Source organism: Astatotilapia calliptera, chromosome 14 (assembly GCF_900246225.1).
Source record: "Astatotilapia calliptera chromosome 14, fAstCal1.2, whole genome shotgun sequence".
In the NCBI taxonomy this organism is placed as follows: Eukaryota; Metazoa; Chordata; class Actinopteri; order Cichliformes; family Cichlidae; genus Astatotilapia; species Astatotilapia calliptera.
This window is the reverse complement of record NC_039315.1, coordinates 10,154,069-10,178,093: the sequence shown is the minus strand read 5'-3', so window position 1 is coordinate 10,178,093 and position 24,025 is coordinate 10,154,069. Positions and strand designations below refer to the sequence as shown.

The 24,025-nt window shown below is 42.2% G+C and overlaps 1 protein-coding gene across 7 annotated transcripts in view; it reads left to right on the top strand.

Annotated features, from left to right (window-relative positions):
- Positions 1-24,025, top strand: part of robo1 (roundabout, axon guidance receptor, homolog 1 (Drosophila)) — a 222,821-nt gene that overhangs the window by 160,319 nt on the left and 38,477 nt on the right. For all 7 annotated transcript variants that reach the window (XM_026191737.1, XM_026191735.1, XM_026191733.1 and 4 more), the window contains one exon: positions 20,459-20,616. In XM_026191737.1, the coding sequence (XP_026047522.1) occupies positions 20,459-20,616 (158 nt within the window). The remainder of the gene's footprint in view (positions 1-20,458; positions 20,617-24,025) is intronic.

Genomic DNA, 24,025 nt, shown 5'->3' with positions numbered 1-24,025 from the left:
AAGATTTTCCAGACAAATTGCAGCTCACGTGGTAAAAGTCGATTATGCTAATGTGAGGTGCAGAGAGGTTGTCATGTCTCGTGAGGTGGGGGTGCCATGTATTCCCCTGTATAATGAAGGAACCTTTCCTAAAATGCTCCCACTTTTGTTCCATAATGGGAAGGGAGGGGTTTGCTAGTAGCATTGACGTATGACACAGTGTTGTAAAATGGCATTGAAATCAACACATCTATGTGTATATCCCCTGCTGAGGTACAGTATGGCATATTCCATCACTCTGCATCATTTATGAGTCACGGTTTGGAACCTAGATATATGGCTTTCTCCAAGGGAGTCAGAACAGGACAGCACACCAGATGGCTCTGAGAATTCGGTCCAGAGTGTTAACATAAACTGATATTACTTTTGGTCTATTCACTCTGATCCAGTATCATCTATCTGTGATGCCCAACAGGCGTGCGTTCTTGGCTTTCCTCCTGATCAGCCATTGAGTTACCTCGTCTCCTCTCACAAGTTCCCAGTCTCTGACACTTAGCAGACAGGAGCCTGGGATGGGGACCACCGGACACAGAGGAGGTCACTGTATCCTGTTTCACCAGAGAGGATGAATAGATCTGGAGCAACCAAACACACACACTGCCCCCAGACTGCCTAGGGCACAGTGGTCTGGAGAAAAAGGGAAGGCGAGTACAAAAGAATGACTGAAGTGCATTCCTGAAAGGAGGAGAGATGGGATTGAATGACAGGGGAGGACAAGGGGCCACTGGTGACACCGGCAGCCAGTAGGATTGAGTTTTCCCTCCGAAAAGCAGGCTCAGAAAAAACAATGACTTTGGCATTTGTCTGGAAGGGAGAAACAGAAACTGGGATCTTGTGCTGTGGAGAGCTGAGGGTTCACTGGAATGCCTTTAATGTAACCTTGCCAGGGCTCTCATCGGATACTCCATGGCTCTCCTTATAGGATGTAACACAAATCAATCTTTATCACTGCAATACTTAAAGTACACTCACCAACTCTGAGGGTTTTCTCTTGTAGTTCAACACACTGTGAATAGAAAGTTTACGGTGAATAACAGTGAGGTTTTTGTGCCAAGATGAACTGCCCTCCAGCTCTATCCTACATTAGATAAGGATCGGCATTCCTCCACTTTACAGATGTAGGTCATGTAGCCACAGCAGTGCAAGCAGCATTTGAGGCTTGCTTCATTTGTTTTATGACCCATCACTGTTTATTGTGGATTATCTGCCCCTCTACCTCATAGATGAAATTGAGTACATTGCGCCTCTTTTTCTTCCACTTGGCTGAGATAAAACCACATTATTGTGTTTGGGAAATGCATACATAATTTCCTAAAACAAATTTACAATAGAGAATATTCTGTGTTTGCTATTAGAAGTGTGGGGACGTTAAATTTTAGTTAATGTTCCTCGAGACGTCAATTGAACAGAGTAAATGAGCATGACTGAGAGCACCGCGGTGTGCATGTGAGATTTTGCCTTATGCACAAAAGACTTGTTGCAATTGAGGCAGCTGTTGCACGTACCAACTTAAGTTTAACCATATTTTCAAAGGTTTAGTGATCTTGTTGCTGCTAAAAGCTGGATCTCTCTCTTTCTCTGTCTCCCTGTCAGACTTTTGTCATGTTTTCATGTGATTCATGAATCTCACAAGGACTGACCTGGTGAGATTGTTGGTGTGAAATCTCTGGAAAAGTTAACACGGTGTTCATTTACACAATAGATTTTTGAACAGGAGTGTCCCCCTTTAAGTAACTTTTCAAGAATGTATTATAAACATCTTCACAGGGAGTCAACACTGCTTGACACATAATATTGTATTTCCACCTTTTTGATAATTTATTTTCTAATATCAAGTCAGGTTGTCACGATATTAGAATTTCAATCTCGATACTGATACCCAAGAAAATATTCTGTACCATTTTCATTACCATGTGGGACAAAAATGGAAAAAAAAAATCAAGAACCATTTTTTATAACGTCTTTATAACGTTCAAGTTGTCTGAAGCAGTGCTGTGCTTCTGGTAACTTGGCTCCACATGTTTGTTGCTGTCCTCTTGCTGGTAGACTTTTCTCAGCTCATGTGGGATTTAAGAGAAACATAATAGTTTTGGGGCACAATAATTGTGTTATCCTCGTAAATGAACACTCTCTATTATAACATTACAGACAGCAGGATTGATGGCGCTTGGTGTCTAGCCCCCACATTAACATTACCATTTTATTATTAGCCATAGCCGCTAGGCGCTACCTTAATGATAACTTAACAGACAGCTAATGTGGCTATCGGATGAAGGTACTTTCGTCTGCTCACTGCTTATTTCCACTGCGGTTGTCACAGCCGGTGGAAATATAATCATGTAATTAGCTTGTACGTTGCCCAGTACACTAAAATACACGGCATGAACATATTAGAAGCAGAGAAGTCTGCTTGCTTCGTGTAAATCTTACTGTTGATAAAGATTAGTAAATGCACCAAATTCAAATCATAATGCACACACTAAAGATGTGTTACAGCATGATTCCTGAGAGAAATCAAGAAAAAGATCCACGGAACTTACAGACGTTTAAATGTCTCTCATGTTGGAAGCTGATAGAAATATCCTCCCAGGCAGCTTTTGGCCGACACAGGTCAGCAAGTCAAAAGTGGCCAACAGCTCAGCCAGGGGCCACCACACCCTGCAGGTACCAATACAATCCAGTATCACACTTCCACTACTCATTACTGCTTCTTTGTTGGTGGTAGTCTGTGAATAGGGTCAGATTGTATTTCCCCAGTGTCCATACTGCTATGGGACAGGAAGAGGCTAAACAGAGCCAATTAGCTTTGATTTCTGGTCAATTAGTTGCTTTTTACTTCTACATAAGAGTGTATATTATCCTTGGGGAAAGGATGGCTGTCTGGGACTCAGTAGAAGTCTGTGGAGCTCTTGTTGACTGTCCAAAACAAGTGGTCAAACACACTCAGATGAGTAAACAAACAGCAACATGAGATGTAGAACAAAGGCAAGTTGAATTCTTCAGATGAGTTGTTTTTTGTATTTCCATGAAAGCTCATTCCTGAAATGAAATGACAAATGTAGCTGAATGTAGTTTTAAGATTGCTTCTTGGTACGGAGATATTTTTGGCACATTGTAATGTGCACTAAGACATGGTTGACATGGGAGGAGAGAACAGTCGGGCTTTGCTGAAAAGGAAATTGAAAAGAAACTGAATACCAGGAGTCAGATTTCATGAAATAATAGCTGTGACAGAAATGGGAAAAGGCAAGGAAGCAGAGAAACCAAGAATGATTTTTCTTCTTGGCTCACAGAAAAAGAGAAAGACGAAGACAAATATATCAGGGCCATAATAAATGTACCATTGTGTAGGCAGTTTAACTTGCATACAGTGCAGTTGGAAGCAAATATTGCTTCTGTCAAACTATTATTGGGAGCTGGAGTTGGCCTTTCAGAGTGGAAATCTTGGACTTGGATTTCTTTGACTACAGTGAAGCACACTGCTGGACTCTCCCTCAGGTCACTTTCATGGATCTTCTACAGGGACTTTTCTCCCTCTGTGTGTGTGTGTGTGCCAAGTGAGAGATCAAACAAAGCGATGCATATTGGATCAGGTCCATGTGCACATGGCCTTTTATAGTGACCTGCCAAGGATTCTGCGCCAAAAGAAGGGACTAACTACAAGCGAGTGCTGCTGTCTTCTGCTGGGCCTTCAGGCCACAGTTCAAAGGCCTGCTGGCTGGAGCTGTCGGCTCTGTTAGCTTCTTACAGCAAACGCACACACGGACAGTACACAAGTGGTCAAGCTCACATTGTAAGCTACATAAACACATCAACACAGAGAGTGCTCTCTTGCATGCTCATGCATGGACTGAGTGGGGAAGTATCCATTTTGACTTTAATTGTGTTTTTCTATGCATTAGCCCAGGGCTCATTATGGCCTCATACAGGGCGTGGGTGGATGAGGATACATGCACGAAGCAGTGACAGAGGGCTTTTAGTGGACAGATGAGAAGGTGGAGGGCCTCTTCAGCCTGGGCAGTGCTCTTCTATCTCCTGTGGAGTGGCCATGGATTGCTCTTACTACATCATTCAAGTTGATCACTGCCAGTCCTTACTCCAGCCATTCTAAACAATGGCTTTTGTTAGTGGTGGTAACTCTTTCAAGGACATAATTTGGAGTACATTAGTGGTGCACACAGCTGCGTTTTCACAGCGGTGTTAAAGTTACACGTGTGGTATATGTAATGCAGTATGTGTGCTTGCATGTGCATGTGGCATCTGTAGTGAAACAATGGAAGAATCGGACTGTGTAGCCAGTTGAAATGGATGTCATGGCTCATCTATTCCTACAAGTTGGGTTTTTTATTATCATTATTATTGTTATTATATAAAGGTAATGTATTTTGGATCAGGAAGTTAAGTTTTCATAGACTGTATCTGTATAATCTTCATTACTGTCCAACATACTCAACATCTGGCCCAGTAATCATTTCTTATTAAATGAGGGAGCAATTAGTGAAAATCCGGAAACATAAATGCATAACAAACACACGTAATAAACATTTCCTTAGCAACCCTGACTTCAGTCCAAAATGTGTAACTGCAAATGAGCCAAGAAAATATTCACTCATTTCAGTGTAAAGTTCAAGCTGGTGTCAGAATGCAAACAAGAAAAATCTGAGTGGCGTCCAAATTTTTTTTTTGACACTCAAATTTTTATTGATAGTTTTGTCACAGTTTAAACACAAACATGTATTGCATTACAGGAGAAATAACCATGCAAGCACACAGTCAAAACAAACAGAACTAAAGCGAACAAAAGGTGTGGGTGCCAATTCTAATCAACTACCGTATGCATGCCTGCCTTTACTCCGCAGCATACATACTCCAGCTTATATACGTACTTTTATACGGGCATGCATCAATAGATATACAGAGTTATAGACCTTAAATGTTTTGTTCGTTCATTAATTTTCCTTGGTGCCATATAATGTAAATGGTAAATGGCCTGCATTTGTATAGCGCTTTTCTAGTCCATAGGACCCCAAAGCGCTTTACACTACATTCAGTCATTCACCCATTCACACACACATTCACACACTGGCGATAGCAAGCTACATTGTAGCCACAGCTGCCCTGGGGCGCACTGACAGAGGCGAGGCTGCCGGACACAGGCGCCACCGGGCCCTCTGACCACCACCACTTCTCCCACTTAGCAACGAAAATATCTTCCTTTAATCTGAGAATGTAAGTCATTTTTTCCATTGCATAGATTTCTCCAACAATATTTAACCAGTCTTTTGAAGAAGGCGGATCCAGTTTGTACCAGTTTCTTGTTATAGCTTTCTTTGCAGCTATCAATAGGATTTTTGTCAAATACAAGTCGTCGTACATAACATACTCTCTAATATTCCCAAGATATACAGTTTTAAAATTGTGTGGAAATTGATAGCCCAAGATATTGCCTATTACAAGAGTCACGTTCTTCCAAAAATTATGCAGTTTCAGGCACTCCCAAAACACGTGCGTATGGTGTGTTTCCATGTTACCACATCTTCTCCAGCATGGCAAACTGTCTTGGGTCTGTTTACTTTTGATTTTTGGTGTAATAAAGAATCGAGTAAGGTGTTTCCATCCAAATTCTTTCCAGCATCTTGATTTAGTCGTTGTGTTCTGGGTTTCACACATATCTAACCATTCCTCAGTTGAGATATCAGTTTTTATTTCCTGCTCCCATTTCTTTTTTATGTATTCAGTTGATGTTGTCGTGTTCTCTCTTAGATTTTTATATAGTACAGAAATTTCCTTGAATTGGAGGCCCCTGTATGATTTAATTACGCAATTCAGGATGCCATAAGACGTACGCGAACTTCGTACTTTCTTTGAAAAGTAGTCTCTGAGTCGCAGGTACCGGTAAAAATCGGTTTTCTCTAGACTATACCGATCTTTTAAATCTTGGAAACTCATCAAATGGCCATCTTTCATTACTGTACAAATCGCTGTTATTCCTTTTTGTTCCCACTTCCTGAATCCTGAGTCGTGAGCGGCGTCCAAATTTGAATTAAAATAAATCCCCTCCCCCCACCCCAATGATTTTGCACGAAACACCCACCACCAGCCACGGACAACTAATAAGGTTTTGTCTAAATATGAGTAAAAAAAAATCTAAAAATTCTGACCTTTAGCCCAAGCACTCTCTTACCCTCAAACGTTATATGGTAGTTTTGAGATTTAATGGTTTTAATTAGTGATATCAGCAGCACGCTTTGATGGTGGACCATTAACGGGAAATGTGCTTCATCTTTTTATGCAGAATTGTATAGATAGAAAATAGGATACGAGACAAAGAGCCCCGGTGAGATCATAACTCATCACTGTGCATACAGACATACAGTATGGCCTTATCTGTCACCACGGAGGGAAGGTGCTGTCATGTGACTGGTTCACTCCCCAGAGACTCCTACTGTATCATGCTTAAGCAAGCACAGTAAACCACTGTGATGTACAGTAAGAGGGTTACTTCTAGGGCCTCGTGCTCATGGTGTGTAGTTAAGGAGGTATGGTAAAATAGATGGTGACAGATGGAGGGTCAGACACTGGGATTGCAAGGACAACACTGGCTGGGTTTTTAGCCACATGATGACAGAGCTGACACTGGAACATCGTCTCTGCGTGCTCTGATGTCTCTGTTTACTAGTCGGGGTTTCCACTCACTTAACTTTGTTGTAGATCTGTCAAAGGGTGAGGTGTCCACTTTAACACCAGTCATTCACAATGCGGTGTTCTCATGTTTTCCAGACTCTGCTCCATTTTTCTTCTGTCATCGTCACTCCGCAGTTACGCTAGTCATTTCAGTATACGGGGATTGAGAGAGATGAACAAATAAGACAAAAACTGACACATATACAAAAGTTAAAAAGAGCGGCAGAGATGAAAAGCAGAGAGAGCTATGCAATAAGGATGGAAGCAGCTAGATAGAGGGGAAATATATTGCCAGTAGTTGCCTCTGAATAATTCATAGGTTCTTCACAATTGAAAAACTGACTGCTTTTTATGATGTCATATTTCACAGCTAGTTTATACTCAGGATGCCCGTAAAAGCCCAGAGACTGAAGGTAGATATTGGAGATGTAGCTGTGATACTTTGATACGGTGTGTGTGTGTGTGGTATTTTCCCTCTCCAACCCAAACATACTGTAACTCTCAGTTCATCTTCCATTAATTAGTCTCTACCCAATGTGTGTATTTACACTGTCTCTGTTTTGATACCTGAACCTTTGCAAATTAACTGTGCAATAAAAATTTGAGTAAGCCGACCTTGGTGTTCAGAGATCTTAGTGTTTTTGACTTTTTGTGTATGCTCCGTGTGAACGCGTTCTCTCATGTCTCAGTAGCTGGTCAGCCAAACACTTCAACATCCCTAAAAGCTCCAGTTGACTTGTCTCAAAGCCATTTCTCATGACAAAGAATGCGCACTGAAACCACAGAGTGATTTGTGTGATAAAAGAGGGTCTTGGGTATTGAACTAGAATCCATCTCCACTTCAAAGACTCCCAGTATCCATAGAAGCGTTTGCTATTCTCTGTTGTGCAGGTGTGCTGCCTCCCACAGGCTCTGAACGCCACAGCGCTCTACAGAGATGCTATCTCTCCCAGATACAGACAACATGGTGGGGACTCAAACAATAGAAGGCATGTGGTCTCTGGTACTGCAGGAGGGTTGTGTGTTTGCAATCACTTCAAAAATTGCAGACAGATCCAGTTGTTTGCAAGGGAATGTAATGTTTTGTTTTTAGCTAAGTTAAAATATGTGCAGTGTTTAGCTGAGTTTTTCTCCCAGCATAATGTGACCCAGGTTTGCTTGTTTCATCCTACATTTCAAAAAGATGCAAATTACAGGGAAGGAAGACTCCCAATTTGCTTTTGCAGCTCTGGCTGTGCTGTATCAGGATCAAACTGCACAGTATTTTGTGCTGTTGAACACCAGATGTGTAATATCATCTTTCTCATTGTGTTTTTTGTAGTTGATCTGAAACTAGGTGCTAGGGGGCCATACTTCTTTTGAGTCACCGTGTTTCAAAGGAAGCTCCAATTGGCCAGTATCATAAAACGTCGCATGTTAACTTTTCTTGTTGGGACAGAATCATAATGTCACCCAGATGCTGCTTGTTGTAGCAACGTAACACCAATATACCAAGATAAAAGTAACCGTCAAGCTTTGTCAGGCTGATATTGTATTTTCCAATTCCAGTGTTGCATATTGCATTTGAGCTGCACTATGCCAAAATCCCTGTGCTCAAGAAAAATGGTGAAGGAATGTTTTATTGATGTCACCCTTATGGCTTCTGCCTCCAGGCTGGTCTAACCCACATAATATGAACTCTGAATTATTTTGCTTTTCTCCACAACAAACTGCCCTCATCTGGCGCTCCAGAGGGCAACAAGCCCTTTCACATCCTGACTCAGATTTTTTTTCTTTCTTTTTTTTCCCTTTTTTTTTTTTTTTTGCACAATGTAGCTTTTTAGTAGTACGGTCTCTTATCAAAGATTTGTTGGCATTTTTTTGTACCTGGTAGAAACCAAACATAGTTTATTCTGTGATTACCTCCGCAGGGAGGCGGCGGCAGTATTTTGTGAGGCATGTTAGATGTTAGGTCTTATCTCAGGAGAACTGGGAGGAATGGAGGTAGTTTATCTGCTCGCTGAGTCTTTACCTCTGCAAATGAGATTGTTAGTTTGTTGGAGAGATGCTGAGGGAGCGGATGATGGTTGTGGGGGCTTCTTGTCTTGCTTGTTGATTTCACAATCACATGCTCTGTTTTGCCAAGGGACAGTTTCAGAGTTTTCATGTTTGCTTGTTTTACACCGCAGCTCCACTGCTCTATTAGTACACTGAAGCAGTTGGGTTAGCAAGTGCTAATGAGTTGTATTACTGACCACGCAACCTGACAGCTTTGAACACAACGTTGTGTGTGTACACGTGGCTTCTGACCTCAAATGCGCTCCTCATCTAGCAGCCGGCAATACACAGTTTGCCACCATGCTGAATGTCTTTTAGTTATATTTCACCTATAGCAGAGTGTTTATTCCCCTCTTAAATAATCCAGACTGCCAAGCTTTAAATGGTGTTCACACGAACTCTTATTTCACCAGTTCTTGCCTCTCACAGACTCATTTGTACAACACACCCCAGTTAGTGCTTTAGCTACCCAGCTCATGGATCTTTGCTTCTCCCTTTTGGCAGAAAATTCAAACATCTGCCCCCCCCCCCCCCCCCCCCCAAACACTCCTCTGCCTTTCTGCCTTCCATTCCCTTATCCTTCTTATCGGCCGACCAGTTCTTTCTCCTTCATTTCTTAAATTTCCTTTCCTCTTGCTCATTGCCCCTCCTCTGCACCAGATGGGCTCCTCTCTTGCTTTCAGGATAATTTGTCTATGATGCATGGGGGCTTTGGGCTGACCACATGCCTTTGGATGTTGGGAATGGCATCCGTGTTGAGTAGGATTTTTTTTTTTAATGAAAGAGGTGAAAGAGAGGTTGCACTTCTGTTGTCTGTCAGCAAAATAGTTCAGAAGATGAGGAAAGAGAAGAAAGGCTCTCAGTGTTTCAAATTAAAGGAATAAATAAAATACTCTTAAATGATTAATAAAGACAGAAAGTCAAAGAAACAATTTAGAAAACAAAAAGAAAAATGACAAAAACAACAACAGAAAGAAGAACCAGCAGGATAAGCTGCCCTTATTAAAAGACAATTGAAACGTCCCTGATCTTTAATAAGTCCATTACATTGTACAGTTGATGGGTTTTACACCATCCTTGTCACTGCTTTTCTTCTTCCCAAAAGGATTAACTGCCAGAGGAAATTTCTTTAGTGTGATTAGATGTTCATAGATGAATTTTTCACGTCTGTGTTTTGAAGACTCATCTCCAACTGTATTGCAAAGAAAGCCTGCAGGGAATGGGGCTCAAAAGATATGAGACCAGTATTTAGTATTATCCTTTGCTGTCACCCAATGAGGCCAGGATATGTCTATCATCTCTGAGCAATTTTCCCTCTTATATTTTCTATTTCGAGAATTTCCAATTACGAATCACTTAATAGCTTTATCGCATGTGGTTTTATAACTTTGTGTCACATCACGTAGGTGTAACAATTTTACAGGACAGACATGATGTTAAACCATGTGATTTTAATAGACACTTATTGTTTTCTTTAATCAGATATATTTTTCTTGAAAATTATATTTAAGAAAAAGTCAAACAAATCTTCTTTATGAAAAATGAGCTTCACGACAGCATTGTCTGTGATAAAAAGATGAAGATGACTAACTCTGAATGACCTCAGTTAAAATATAATTAACAAAATCAAACTCCCCACATAAAATTTGTTTAGGTGGAAAACACTGCGACACTCAGCTTTGTTCTAGTCTCAGGGTACCAAGCTTGAAAATTCAGTCTATGCAACAGGCATGCATTGCCACAGAGGTGGAAAAGATTCTGCTCCCACCTCTATAAATCTACTGTAAGGCTACTGCGCCAACTCTGTGAGTGCAGTAGCCTTAAATTTCCACTTCTACGGGGCTTGGCTTTGTACCCTGGGGAGACTATCATAAATCAGCTCAGTAGGATGTTTCAGGCATGTTAACAGTAGCAAAGTATCCCATAAAACAAAGAAGAAAAACTATGACAAAACATTTCTTTTGTCTGCACGCTCAATCCTGTGAAAATTGAAATTTGGAAAATGGGGGACTTATCAGTCTTGAAACCTTACACACTGTCAATTTCACAGAGATCAGGTTAATTTCTGGCACATTTACAAAACCACCTTTTGGTATCAGCAAAGCTCGATATTGCATGTTGGACAAGTTGACAAGCGTAGTGAAAAGCTATAGCGCCAAAGTATCTGGCAGCGATCACATAGGAGTACGCACTTAGTAGGCAAGTGCTAAAGATGAAATTTCAACTCTCTGTTTCTGTTTGGCACACCGTATCTGACAGCATTCCCTCATTCCATTCCTTTCGGCAACACTTCCCACTGTAACAGATCTCCTCTTAGATATGATGTGGACAGCTTTTCATCTTCTCAGGGTTCATCTGGGAAAGTTTAGGGTCCATGTGGAAACCATTGAAATGGGGACGGCAACTGATCAGACAAAGATGTGCCCCTCTGGAGCTGCAACACATGTTTGGATACCAGTACCCTCATTTGCTTTGTCTCACCCTCTTTAACATTCCTGTGCCCTATATCTCTATCCCCTTATCCCCACTTCCCAACTTTTACTTGATCTCTACAAGCTCTTCCTGTCTTTGTCGCTCTTCCTTTCCTCTTTTCCCATCTCCTCTGTGCCTGGTAAAGTGATTGGTGAGGGAACGGGATAGTGGAAATGAAAGTGGCCATGACGAAAGGCTAAGAGATCTGCTGTAACATTACATTGGACTCCCTAGCGTTTTTTTTTTTTTTTTCTTTCACCATTTTCCTCAGCGCCTGTTTCCCTCGACGCAGCCACTATCACATTACTCCTCCCCAGTCACCTCTGCAACACCAACTGATGTAATTCCAGTTTATAGTTCAGACCGACCAAGACACTGCAACAATCGCTCACTCCTACTGTTTCCTAAACCTCCAACAAATTAGACTTTCATTGGAAACTAAGGGTATTAGGCTAAGATTTCCATTACACCAATTTAAGATGAAAGGCTGAATTCTAACTTTTCAGCTTTGAATTAGTGTGTTTGACATATGCTACAAAGGCATCGGTGAAGTTGTGTGTATGCTGGATCTCATTAAGCATGCATTAATAAGGAGTAGTCCAAACAGACTGGCAGCAAAGTGAGTCAGGAGAACTAAAACCCAAGCAAACACACCTACCTGCACATGAGCACTCATATAAACACACTAGATGCTTCAGTATATAAGACAATGGGAGGTTCAGCCAACGTATGGTGAGCAGGAGCTGTTTAATATTTGTGATTTCCATTAACACTCACATGAAGCATAGCCAGAATCTCAGTCACTGTAAACATCACATCCCTCTTTTAACATCAGGATCTCATTCCCCTCACCACGGTGCTGTTTGCACAGCACTGCTATAGAATACCTCTGCTCCGTGTCCATTAGTCTCTGCTGTTATAGCTGATATAGCTTTGTTTTGGGAAGATGGGCAAGAGATTGGAACGAGTATGATTATCTGGTTGTGAGATCTCAGGATAATAGAGAAGTGAAAAGATTTGCAGCAGATGTTTGTGTTTTAAAATCTCTGACAGGGTCACAAAGGGTCAGATGGCACTCTACGGGAAAGCATGCTGTGTTTATGGATGTAATTTCTCTGATGTGTGCTAGCTGCAGTGGACAGCCTGATCTTACAGTACCTCTTTGAGCCCAGGATCATGAGTTTTCCACCCTGTGCAAATAAGCCCGTGTCATTGCACGTCACATCAAATCAGGATTATTTGCGATGACCGTGCTGTCCTGATTGGTAGTAATTCGCTTATGCGTAACTGTATTTTCCCTCTCGTTTTGACACGCACGGTACACAGATGAAGACGTAAACAAATGCACGTGTAAAAACAGACAAGCACACGGATCTCTGTTCTGCAGCAGGAAGGAAAACAAGTTGCCTCACATCCCCTTTCTCACCACTCATGCTCAAGGGTCTCATGGCTGGTCTTGGTCCTACACAGCTTCTTTGTCATCACAGAGATGAGGAGGGGTCAGGTTTGGAGGAGAGGCTGAGGAGGTCCTGCTCCTTGGGGGATGGGGCTCCAAGTGCCAGGAATGTTAATTGGGAAGATTGTTTTAATAAGGTTCTCATCTTTGCAGATGCTGGGAGAGGGTTAGCTGCTGGGGCCACACAGACAGGAGGGCAGCTCACAGCGCGATATTGTCAGAAAACATAACTGACACAATGTGAACTAAGCCGTGTTAGACACATAGTGGGATTTAGGCACTTGTGGATAGAGATATTCCATGGCTCTTGGCATGTTTACGCCTGCTTTTCTCGAAGTAAAGGGATTTACTATAATGAGCATTCTGTGGTGACAAATGTGTGATCTGCATATCCTCACCAGTTGTGTGTTGTGTAAAATCCTATTACACTGTGAAGACTCAGACTAGCACAGTCTAGCTTGAGCACAGGGTGAGAAGAAAGAACAGCAGCGAGTGAAACTATAAACGCAACGAGAGGGAGAAAAGAGTTCATAAAGGATCAGGTTCACCCAAGCAGCAAAATAACACATTTTCTCACTTACTTCAACTAGTATCTCATTGTGCGTATATGTGGTTTGAGGTTTTGAGATCCATCTTTGAGATTTCTGCCTCTACCCGTGAGTACAAAGTAACCGAATTTTGTTTTTTGGTGCTCACAGTGCTGAAGAATTACATTTAAAAAATTTAAAAGCTTAATGTCTTTTCAATGTCTTTTCCATAATAATAAATAATAATAAATCTAGAGAATTCTTTTAGGATCTACATTATGCAGTTTTAATAGAAAGCATTTGGAAGCCACAGTAAAACTTCAATTCAGAGAAATGACAAGCAGGGCTGCAATATGTCTCTCTGTTGTGTTTGAGAGGGAGAAAGAGCCAAAGAATGAGCGAGCACACAGTACAGGTGTACCTGCTTGTGTGGACGATAGTGTTACACCTGTTCTTTTTTTTTTATCTGTGTGCAGAGAGCTGCAGGCTCGGGGCTATACAGTGAGTGGTGAGAGTTAAGTTACACCAGCTCTCAGTTCCTCGTCTTCCTCTGGATGCAAAGCTCCACCTATAGACACCATTATGAATACAAAGTAGAAGTTTTACTCAGATGACGTACATTTAAAAGTAGAGCACAGTCCAGTGAGGCTGGACAAATCCCGAACCCACCAGTTAGGTGTGCGCAGAATTGCTGTAGTGGTAATTAAGTGATCTATTGTCAAAAGTGAAGGTAAATCACTGCTCATAAAGTGTATTCATTTACTTGTTTCTCCCATCTTTCTCCCTCATTATTGTTTTAGTGCATAGTGAAACTTCTAAACCAGCAAGAGTGGAAAAAGTATGAATTCCAATAGAAGCAGCATAATGCTTTGGAAAAGTGTTTTGGATTTTTTTTAAGCCTGACCAGTACTGATACTGATTTGAGTGCATTTAATACCCACAATATCTGATGCAGTTTCCACAACAGGTAACAGGCTCTCCCTGAGAATCCAAACAGCCTTGATTACTTTCATATGTAGACAGTGAGTGATCTGTCAGCTCACAAATCCACAAGGAGCTTGTCAATGTTTTTCAGTCATTAAATGAAAATGCGATAATCCTACACAGATGTTTATTGCACAGCTTGCATTGTGGCAGTGGGTGTTCTTATCTGGATTTTATTGGATTTGTATTTTTTTTTCCTTTTTCACAACTTTTTTGGACCGAAAGAGTTGTTCTCGAGTTTTCTTTTCTTTTTTTTCCTCTGACATTCCTGGCTTTACTGCCCCGGCACTTGAAACACTCTTTATTTTAGTCCAACTCATGCTCACCCAGCACTCCAATCAAACAGGCACTGTTTATTGAACTATGAGGTGCCAAGTCACTCACTCACTCAGTCACTCACATAAACCTGCTTCCCCGCTGCCCTCTGTGCCTTTTGCCATGTTCGCCAAACGCCATCTCGCTCTCCAAGCCTGACGAGAAGACTTATGACCATTTAAACAAACACAGGCACTCAATGGCCTCTCTGTCTGTGCGGCTGTGGGGCAGAATTTCCTTTATGTGGTGCATGTGTGCGCGCCTGTGTGTGAGCACATGTTTGTGTTCTTTATGTACGGACATAATTACTGTTGGATACTGCTGCACATGAGGCCTACATGTGCGTGTTAAAGTGTGTAGAGGGTGAGGTGCCGAGATTGAACCCTCTGCATTGGCAGCTTCGCTGGGCCAGAGCAAGCTCGGACAAGCCCTCTGGTATGTCACCTAAGGGTTCGCAAAGCCATCTGCCCTGCCTGCCAGTGTCAGTTACTGAAATCACTTGGCCTAGTGTAATAAAAATGCCTTTATCCAACACGCGCAAACACATCGGCTAAGCTGGCATATTTCCCTACATGGCTTGGTTTGTATTTATGTGTCTGTGTGTCACCCTCAACAAACCAGTTGTTGAGAAATCTTCCAGTAATGTTAAACCGCAGTGATTCCTCCTTTGTATCTTGATACCAAAGACAAGTAAGACAAGCTGTGAATACATGTTGAGGGCTGTGCCTGAGTTTTCTTTGTTTACAAAAGGACTCCCATACTTTTTTGTTCAAGCTAGTTCTGTTTGTAGGAGTAATCGGGACATCCTGTCTCTGCTCCGTGACATGACATCACATTCTGTAGGATGACCTCATGATGTTCGGGGCGTGCAGGTGCAAACCCTAAAGGCCAGTGGGGTAATAGTCCTTCTGCTCTTGTTGACATATTTACGGGTGTGCATGAGATATCTTATGGTCAACCATGCACATAGGCTGTCAAGCATTTTTACTGACGTGACTCTGCAGATGTGACCTCATACTGAATGTCACGGTTGTCTGGGGAGCTTTGATTGGTTTCTATGTGATTTATAAACCCAGACTTTAAATATAAATGCGAAAGCTATGAATCAATTCTTTAAAGAACAAAACATTTACAAGTGGAAAATCTGTGATGGCTTCACGATGATGTCAGCTCTTTTTTTCAGCTGCCCTGTTTGTCAGTTTTTATCTCTGTATTTGGATATATATTCATGAGTTGGAAGTTTGTATCTGCAATCATCTGTCCTAGACAGCATTATCTGCCTGCTGTTGGACAGACGGATAAGACTTTCTGCACAGTGGGCAAGAGGAAATAAGCTCAGAGCAGAAGAACGCCAGTCAGATCCAGAAAGAGAGGCGCGTCTGCTGTGTCCAGTCTCTACTCTCTGGTGGTGGGGTCAGAGGGGAGCAAGAAACAAGAAGGAGGCGGGAGGCAGTGATTCTCCAGAGTGCACCAGGAGTCCTGTTATATCTTCACACCCACCAGCAAAAAAACAGATTTATACAGTGCAAGCAGAGACACACAGTATGCACGCCTCTGGCAAATTATCCACCTGCAACAGCCTTTGCAGTGGAGTGCCATGGGTTAACACACCATTGCTATAAGCCTGTCTTTGATATAAGCCACTCAATGTGTGTGAGCCGAAAGAGAGGTAAGATAAGGGGGTCAAATGCTGAGAGGGGGGAGAGAAATTTAAAGACAAAGTTGGAGATGCATTGAGTGAGCGAATGAGCGCTGTCTGTATCGCAGGACAGTGCTGGAGGCAAGGTGAAGAGCATCAGTACGGAAGCATACAACAGAGCCACACTGTGATTAGGCCAGGTTTGTGCTTATGGCGTAAACAACACTCATGATGGGGCAGAGGATTTATGTTGAATAGTCAGTAGAAATGGACTGGAGGGGAGCTCATCCACTGTAAGCTTTAGTTTAATGCACATAAATCCGTTATTTGACCAGAAAAGGAGAGATTTAGTGGATGTTTTCTTTCTTTGTAAACTATTATTCAATATTTCCATTTTTTTAAACATTTCTTATGTACATATTTTGCGTGTACAAAGACTTTAACATCTCAATCATGTTGAATCATAGAGACACTTTAATAGTAAATACTCCTGCAGTGCAAAATAAAAAAAAGAATGGATTTCTGCTACAGCTAAGGATTTAAGCAGTCACCTATAACCAGGAACATCTGGGGCTGCTTAGCCATTTGATATTTTTCTTGGTGTTCGCTGCGCTGCACATTCATCTCTGTCTACTATCCTCAGGTAGTATTTGATGATATTTGGCCCCTGATAGCCCGACAATGTTGCCGCTTGTGAACTTGAACTACCTTGAGGAAACCAGGATGGATAAAAAGGAAGCGGTCCTGCATTATACATCGAGCAGAGTCTCTTCTTCCTTTTGTTTCTACTTTTCTTCTTCCTCTCATTAATTCACTTTCTCCTCTCCTGTCATTCCCGCTGCTTCCGTTGTGGAGATAGCCATGTCCATTCTGTTTTGAGGAAAAAGCCAAAGGCGAGACCCACGCTGTGCTGTGTGTCTCTGTGGGATTGAGTGCGGGTGCCTTCTGATAAACCTTTAATTCCCTGGTGGGTCTGTTTTTTGTATCCCTCTAAAGATTTGTGAAGAGCTTGTTTTACTTGGTTTAATTTCCTCAGAACAAAGCTCATCTGATCTTCCCACCCAGACTGGTGTGTGGCATTAAGTCTTCATTTTCATTAATGTTGGAGGGCAGCACGGGAATCTCATTTTAATTTGACATTTAAACATCTGTTTTCAATTTCCTGAGGAAAAGAGTGTGTGTTTATGTGTGTGAATGAGCGTGTGTGTGTGTGTGTGTGTGTGTGTGTGTGTGTGTGTGGACAGGGGATAGCTTATGGGGGTGATGAACCTGTTAGTTTTCAGAACTGAGAGCAGCCATCTCAGCTGACCTTTAAAGGAGGGTTTGAATGCAAGAAATGATGGCAGCTAATTGCATTAGCTTCAACACAGCTCCAATTTGCTACTGTGGACCTGGAGACAGCTTTATTATACAGTACAATATAGCCCAACAGATGTTTGCCACTACAAGCTAAGACTCTGCTTTGATGAATGATTTTTTCCCCCTTTTTTATGCATAGTCAGCAATTTGTCTTGCAGCAAGCCATGTCAGCCAGGTGAGGTAAAACATGTTTTGTTCTTCCACTCCTGAAAAGAGGAAATGCAGGGCAGAATGCATCCCTTTACCTTGACAAAGCGTATTGATATCTGTCCAGGTCCGGATATCCACTCTGTTCCATCCCATCATCAGCATATTTGTGCAAATCCAGGACGGACAAAGAGGCGTCTTCATGCTGGGACCTGTGACTTTGGCTCATTTCCACATATTAAGCTACAAACTGAAAATCTCTATGTACACGCATACACTCCTCTCTCTCTCTCTCTCTCTCTCACACACACACACACACACACCGAGTTTGGCCCCTCTGTTAATAGCCCAGGAAATATTATCTGCAAGGGGACAGCTGCAGGCTCACTAGAGAGACAGAATGGTAGAGTAGGCTCATTATCCCAAACACAGATACAGACTGCACCGCACACACTTACAGGACAGCACGTAGTGTGAGCGCCTTGCATCACTTCCCCCCACCAGAATTCTGGGTCCCAAAACAGGAGCTGTAAGGGGCGAGCAGAGATATATGTGAATACAGGAAGGAGCAATACTGGATCTTTTATTTACATGAGTTGGAGGGGGCAGGCAAAATGATTCTGCCACAGCCCCAGATCCAGATCTGATGGGGCTTCTGGGGATAGAGTTGGGGCTTTGTACCCCATCCAGATTTCGGTCTGTCTGTCGATCTCACAGACTGTCTGGCTGCCTCTGTCTCCCTCTTGCTCACTCCTCCTCAATCCCAGAGGATTTTGTTTTCCACTACGCAGATGTTCAGCGTTGTCTGCTGTGCTGCACTCAGCTGTGTTTATAACAAAGAGGTGTTGGTTTGGAGGTGGAGAAAGGCCGTGAGTGCCGTTGGGGGGGGGGGGTTCACTGCACTGTTGGTGTAAACACTGAATGATGCCAGCTCTCCCTCGGGCCTCCAACAAGTCAATATAGCATCGTTTTTCCCTCTTTTCCTCCGAGCATATCATTCTTTATTTTCCAGAGGGACAGATGCCTGTGAATATTAGCTCCCTGGCACTGAAAGACTGTATTTACCTCAAAGGAAAAATATGATTTCCCTCATATCTTCAATGTACAGATTCTTGATCAGTATCAATCACTGTCTCCAACTGATGCAGCATATTTATACCTTGGTACATTAGGTTGACTTTTACAATAATCCTCTTAAGGACAAGCTGGATTTGCTGATACAAACAGAGACAGTTTCTTCAGATGGAGCTGGTGCTCTAATGGATCGGATGTTTGGTGTTTACATTCCTGAATGACTCGATCTGCTATTAACCATACAGCATGAACTCGGCCCACAGCTGCACTGCTGAGTGTGAGATGAATTAGAGTGAGAGGCTGAAAAGTTAGGGAGTTACACACGTAATTGCCTTTCAACTGTATACAGCACAGTGTGTATAGATCTGCGGACCCATGCCTTCTCTTGATGGTGCAATGGCAAATAACTCACAAAATATCCAGTGAATCCTTTTGCTTTGTTTCTGATAAATGCTGCCGCATGCTTTGGAATTTAGATGCTTCTGGGGAGGCGTGGGTGTGATTAGGCAACAGGACTGTGGAAGCCATTACAGGCCATCTTCCTCTAAAACAAAGTTCCTTTTAATGGACTGAATACTCAGTGTTACAAGAAACAGAGAGCAGTATCTGGGCTTGCCAATGACCAATTAAGTGCTTAAAGGGTTTAGTCAGGAATTTGTAGGCTGTCAGTAGGTGAGGGGTCCTTCGGTGACTTTAGAGCAAGCTAAGGAGCCTGAGACAAAAAGATAGCTAAAGTGCAACTTTTATCCTCAAAATGCAGACAGAACAACTTGCACATAATTTCCAGGTTTTACCTACAGATAGCAATGCACACGCACACAGTGCCTTGATCTTCCCTACTCTGTGTGTGGCCTGAATTTCAGGATACAGACACTGTTTTTATATATTTTATATGTATATATGCATTGGAGCTGGAAACATGATTACTGGCACACACTGTCTGCCAAAAGGAGCTTGTTGCTTTTTCATAACCTTCTCTCCGCTCAATAAACCTCCAGTTTATCTTTAACACTGCACATTATGAGCTCATTGATATGAAGTTTGTCTGCCTCTCAGAAAGTGGATTTGCATTGATCTACTTTGTTGCGACGTCCACTTATTAATGATATTAATCTACTAGTCTGATTAGGCAGGGAGGCAAAGACTAATGATTTTTAGGTGCAGCCACGTATACAGAACTACTCAGTTCATATTTTAAAACCTCCACATCTATTCGTTATCAAATTACTCTCCACAAGAAATAATTAAATGACAAACAGTGGAACTCGTGTATCCAAAAAAAATCAAAATCCATGGCTGTGTCATCTATTTTAAAGCACTCCAGCAGGGGAAATCAAAAAGACAGGAGTGGCAGTGATCTACGGCAGGCTTTCAAGCATGTTAAAATAGAATGGGTGCATGAATTCAGAATATCTAAATATGAAAGGTCAAGGAGAGATGAAGATGCAATAACAGACACACTCTTTAGTACACAATGATCCTCTGCATGGAGTAAATCAGAAGCGAGATATGCTCAACATTTTGTCATTTGATGCAGAGCCAGTTTTGTGTGTTAAGACAACTTGACTTAAAGTGTTGTTTTTTTGTTGTTGTTGTTGTTTTTAAAAAAAAAAAAACACACCTCAATAGCGTGCTTCTTTCGTTCTTTCTTTTTCATACCATCCCCAGAGGGAAACATTTTAGCATTTCATTAAATGTTTCCCTTTTTTGTGTGTTTTCTCGTAGTTCTACGTGACGACTTCAGACAAAATCCTGCAGATGTGATTGTGGCTGCGGGGGAGCCGGCAGTCCTGGAGTGTCAACCTCCTCGTGGACATCCTGAACCCACCATATCATGGAAAAAAGATGGAGTGAATATTGATGACAGAGATGAGAGAATCACTGTAAGTAACTGTTATCGCTGACATGTGCTGAAGCTTAGAGACTGCTTTGTATATGTCTGTTTAAATCTATGAGAGAGAATGACCTAGTACTCTAGGTCAAGTCATTACCACCACCTCAGCGTTTGTTGAAAGATTGATTTGTTCGGCTCATTATTCACAAATAGCAATTCCCAAACCCAAAATACCCAATCTTGATGCCTTCTGCACTTAATAACTGAGGTATGGAATTAGTCTTGCTCCATTAGCTGGCAGCATTGCATTGATTAGGGATGGCCTACTGGTGAAATCAACCAGGAGAAGTGTAGATCAGGAGGGGAGAAATGAGCTGACTGGAATCGAAGAAAGTTGCACTCAGCAGCAGCAGGACTGACTGCAGAATCAAAACAACAACTATCTGCATTTACAACCAAACCACCAATTATTCAGTTTAATTAAAATAGCACCCAGGCCAGCACAACAGTATCAGTCAGCTCTACATGCTTGCTTACTGAAGATGTTTCTTGATTATCCCTAGCTTAAACACTTTGTGGCAAACACAAGTTTGTGTCTGTAGTAATTGTTCTTGAGCAGGAGATTTTTACTTGGGTTTAATTATACTGCGCTCGTTAGAAGTAAGTCAAACTCAGCAGTTGGCTAACATAAGCAGGCAGTGAGTAGGCAGTAGTTAGTAGTGCGCCTGGATCACATTTTAACAATCTGACTAGATGGATTTTAAGATTCTGGCTGCACATTGTACAATTTTTAGGCAATCAAAGAATTTGGCCCCCCAAGTGCTGACAAAGTGCTGAACTTCACTGTACAGTCGTGGAAAATCTAATCTTGCCCAGATAATAAATATAAGCTACTAATAAAGATGTTCCACTCAGTATGTCTGCAGTCTGTCGCTGAAAAACCAGCCTGGGCTACTTGTGCACAATAAAATAAAACTTTCTGGGCAGGTCAGAATTGTGATTTATCGCTGCTGGCTATCTTTAGCGGAGAGCTGTTCATGACTGAACACAGTTTTGCACAGCGAGGGTGAGTTGAGGTTGGATATATTGAGTCCCAAGCTCTTTAACAGTGTAGCTGTTCTTTCTCAGTTTTTTTTCCTAAGCCGCACATTCAGGAAATCTGGACGCTGCACAGCATAATTGAAAGAAACAAGCGCATAATCTGGTTTAAAGAGAATTAAATCATATCTGTCTCTGAGTTTAGTCAGTTGTCACTGAGGAGCACAAAAATTTCACTACACAGTGGACCTTGTTGACTGGAGGAATTTAGTGTAGTATTTGCTCATTCAAATAGTGCATATCTGGCCATTGTATGCACAGCAGCTATCTTTGCCCGCTGTTGCATCACAGATAGTGTTCTCTCCTTAAACTGACATCAAAACTATTCATGTTCAGCATTTGATCTTCTGTAAAATAAAAGGAATGTTAATCTCTGTCATCCTTTACCCTTTCAGTTTTGGTTATTATCTACTGGACTACCTCATACTTTGAAGATAAAGCAGTCCTGTTTCATCTCCGTGTCATGCATGCCTCACACACACGTTCTTCCACCTAATCATGTTTGTGCCTATTTAAGAACAACACGGATAAACTGTTCCTGTTTCTGCAATAATACTGATTTTACACCCAGAATAGTGGAAGCTATGACTTTTGTCTGCTGTTGGATGAAATTCTCTGAGTAAACGTTTTCAATGCTGCTGCTTGATGACTCAGTTGTGTCCTTGTAGCTTGGAGCAATGTTGGGCCTTCTGAGGAACTAAAAACAGTCTGGACCAGCTGGTGTTGCTCACTGTAAACTTCCTGTCAAGTACAAAACCGTACAGATTGAGTGTTCCCAAATGACCATTTTAAAAGTAGCGCCAGACGTCATGAATGGCAATCGGAATATGTGTAATCAACTGTGGTGACAGATGTTAACAGATCAAGTTGTATTAGAAATAGAAAAATCATACGGCAAGCTTGTTTATGGTATAGTAAATTTGGTTGCAATGAATGACCATAGAGGGAGAAGCAGAGGTCTTTTTAATGTAATGAACAGCTGAGCTCGTCAAACCCCACCCCATCTAGTCTGCATTGTTATGTTTGTTTCAATCCACTTCTCCCACCATGCAGCATGCTTAAACGTGCAGTCTCCTTGGTGATCACTGTTGATCAGAGCAAGGTCCCAAACCACCTGCAGTGGGGATTTTCTCTCTGCACTGCACTTTATACTGGGTTTGGGATGGCTTGGATTTACTGGATATAGCTTAAAAAGGAGGGAATTAACTCCAGAAAGGAAGAGAGAGCGCACGGAATTCTTCTGTGTGCTATCTATTTTAGCCAGCTATACGTAAACACCTACTGCACACTGCGTGCCGTGACACACATGGATCCAGCACGGCATTAAAACCACCTGCCTGATATTGTATACGTCCCTACTTTGTGCGCCATTTCACATATATTCATGACTTCATGCAAAAGGTTTCCCACAGCCATAAAAAGTAAGTTACCCTGCTGCTGTGCCACTAGCAGCAGCTGGCCACATCCCTCTCAACTCTGTCTAAATGGTCTTCCAGGAACAATAAGGGAGGGACAACTAAATAGAAAAAGAGAAAATGCCAGTATTTAAGCCTAGACCATTGTCTCGTTAGAGAGAGAGTCTGCCGGCAGCATCATAAATGGCCAAAATGCAGCACATTGTCCTTCTCGTTTTGTGCTGTAGTTGTGGCTAATTATCGGCCTGGAAAATGAACTGCTGTGTGAATACCAACAGAGTTGGTGCTGAATGGGGGGCTTTTGCATTATCAGCATTGCCAAATGACATGAGACAAAAGGCAACAGGATAGTGCCATCTCCCTCTACTGCAGGGATAATGGTCAGATTGTTGGGGCTTTCAGCAGCCAGTGTGCTGCACTGTGTTGTGTTGAGAGGATATGCATGCAGGAAAAAAAAGAGGGCCGCTGCTACATTCATTTACTTTAGCCAGCTCTCAGAGTCCCTGCTGCTCTGGCACTCCAAATATGCCTGCAGAGAATGGGAAACTGCCACAGACTCACAGAGGTAAGGATATGGATAGAGGGAACAGGGGCCTTAAGTGGTTCCTCATGTCAAAGCCCTGTGGAACCAACAGTACACCCCCTCTTTCTCTGCTGCATGGTCTGCCCTGACCTTGGGCCTTTGTGAGTGTCACAGTGTTTTAGCTGTTAAGCCTTTCCTCAAACAAACAGTAACATAATGATACTTCAAACCCCTCCAGCACCACAGGGTGCCCTAAATAAGCCAGGCTTCCAAGCCTCTTCAAGTCCCTCTGCCTCCTGCTTTACCATGAATATTAATCAGGGGTGAAGGGCCGAGGAATGCCGCAGAACCAGAAGAATGTGTCTGCTGTCCAAAGTTGTCCTTCAAGAAAGTTAAACTTATTGCAACTACTTTACAAAAAC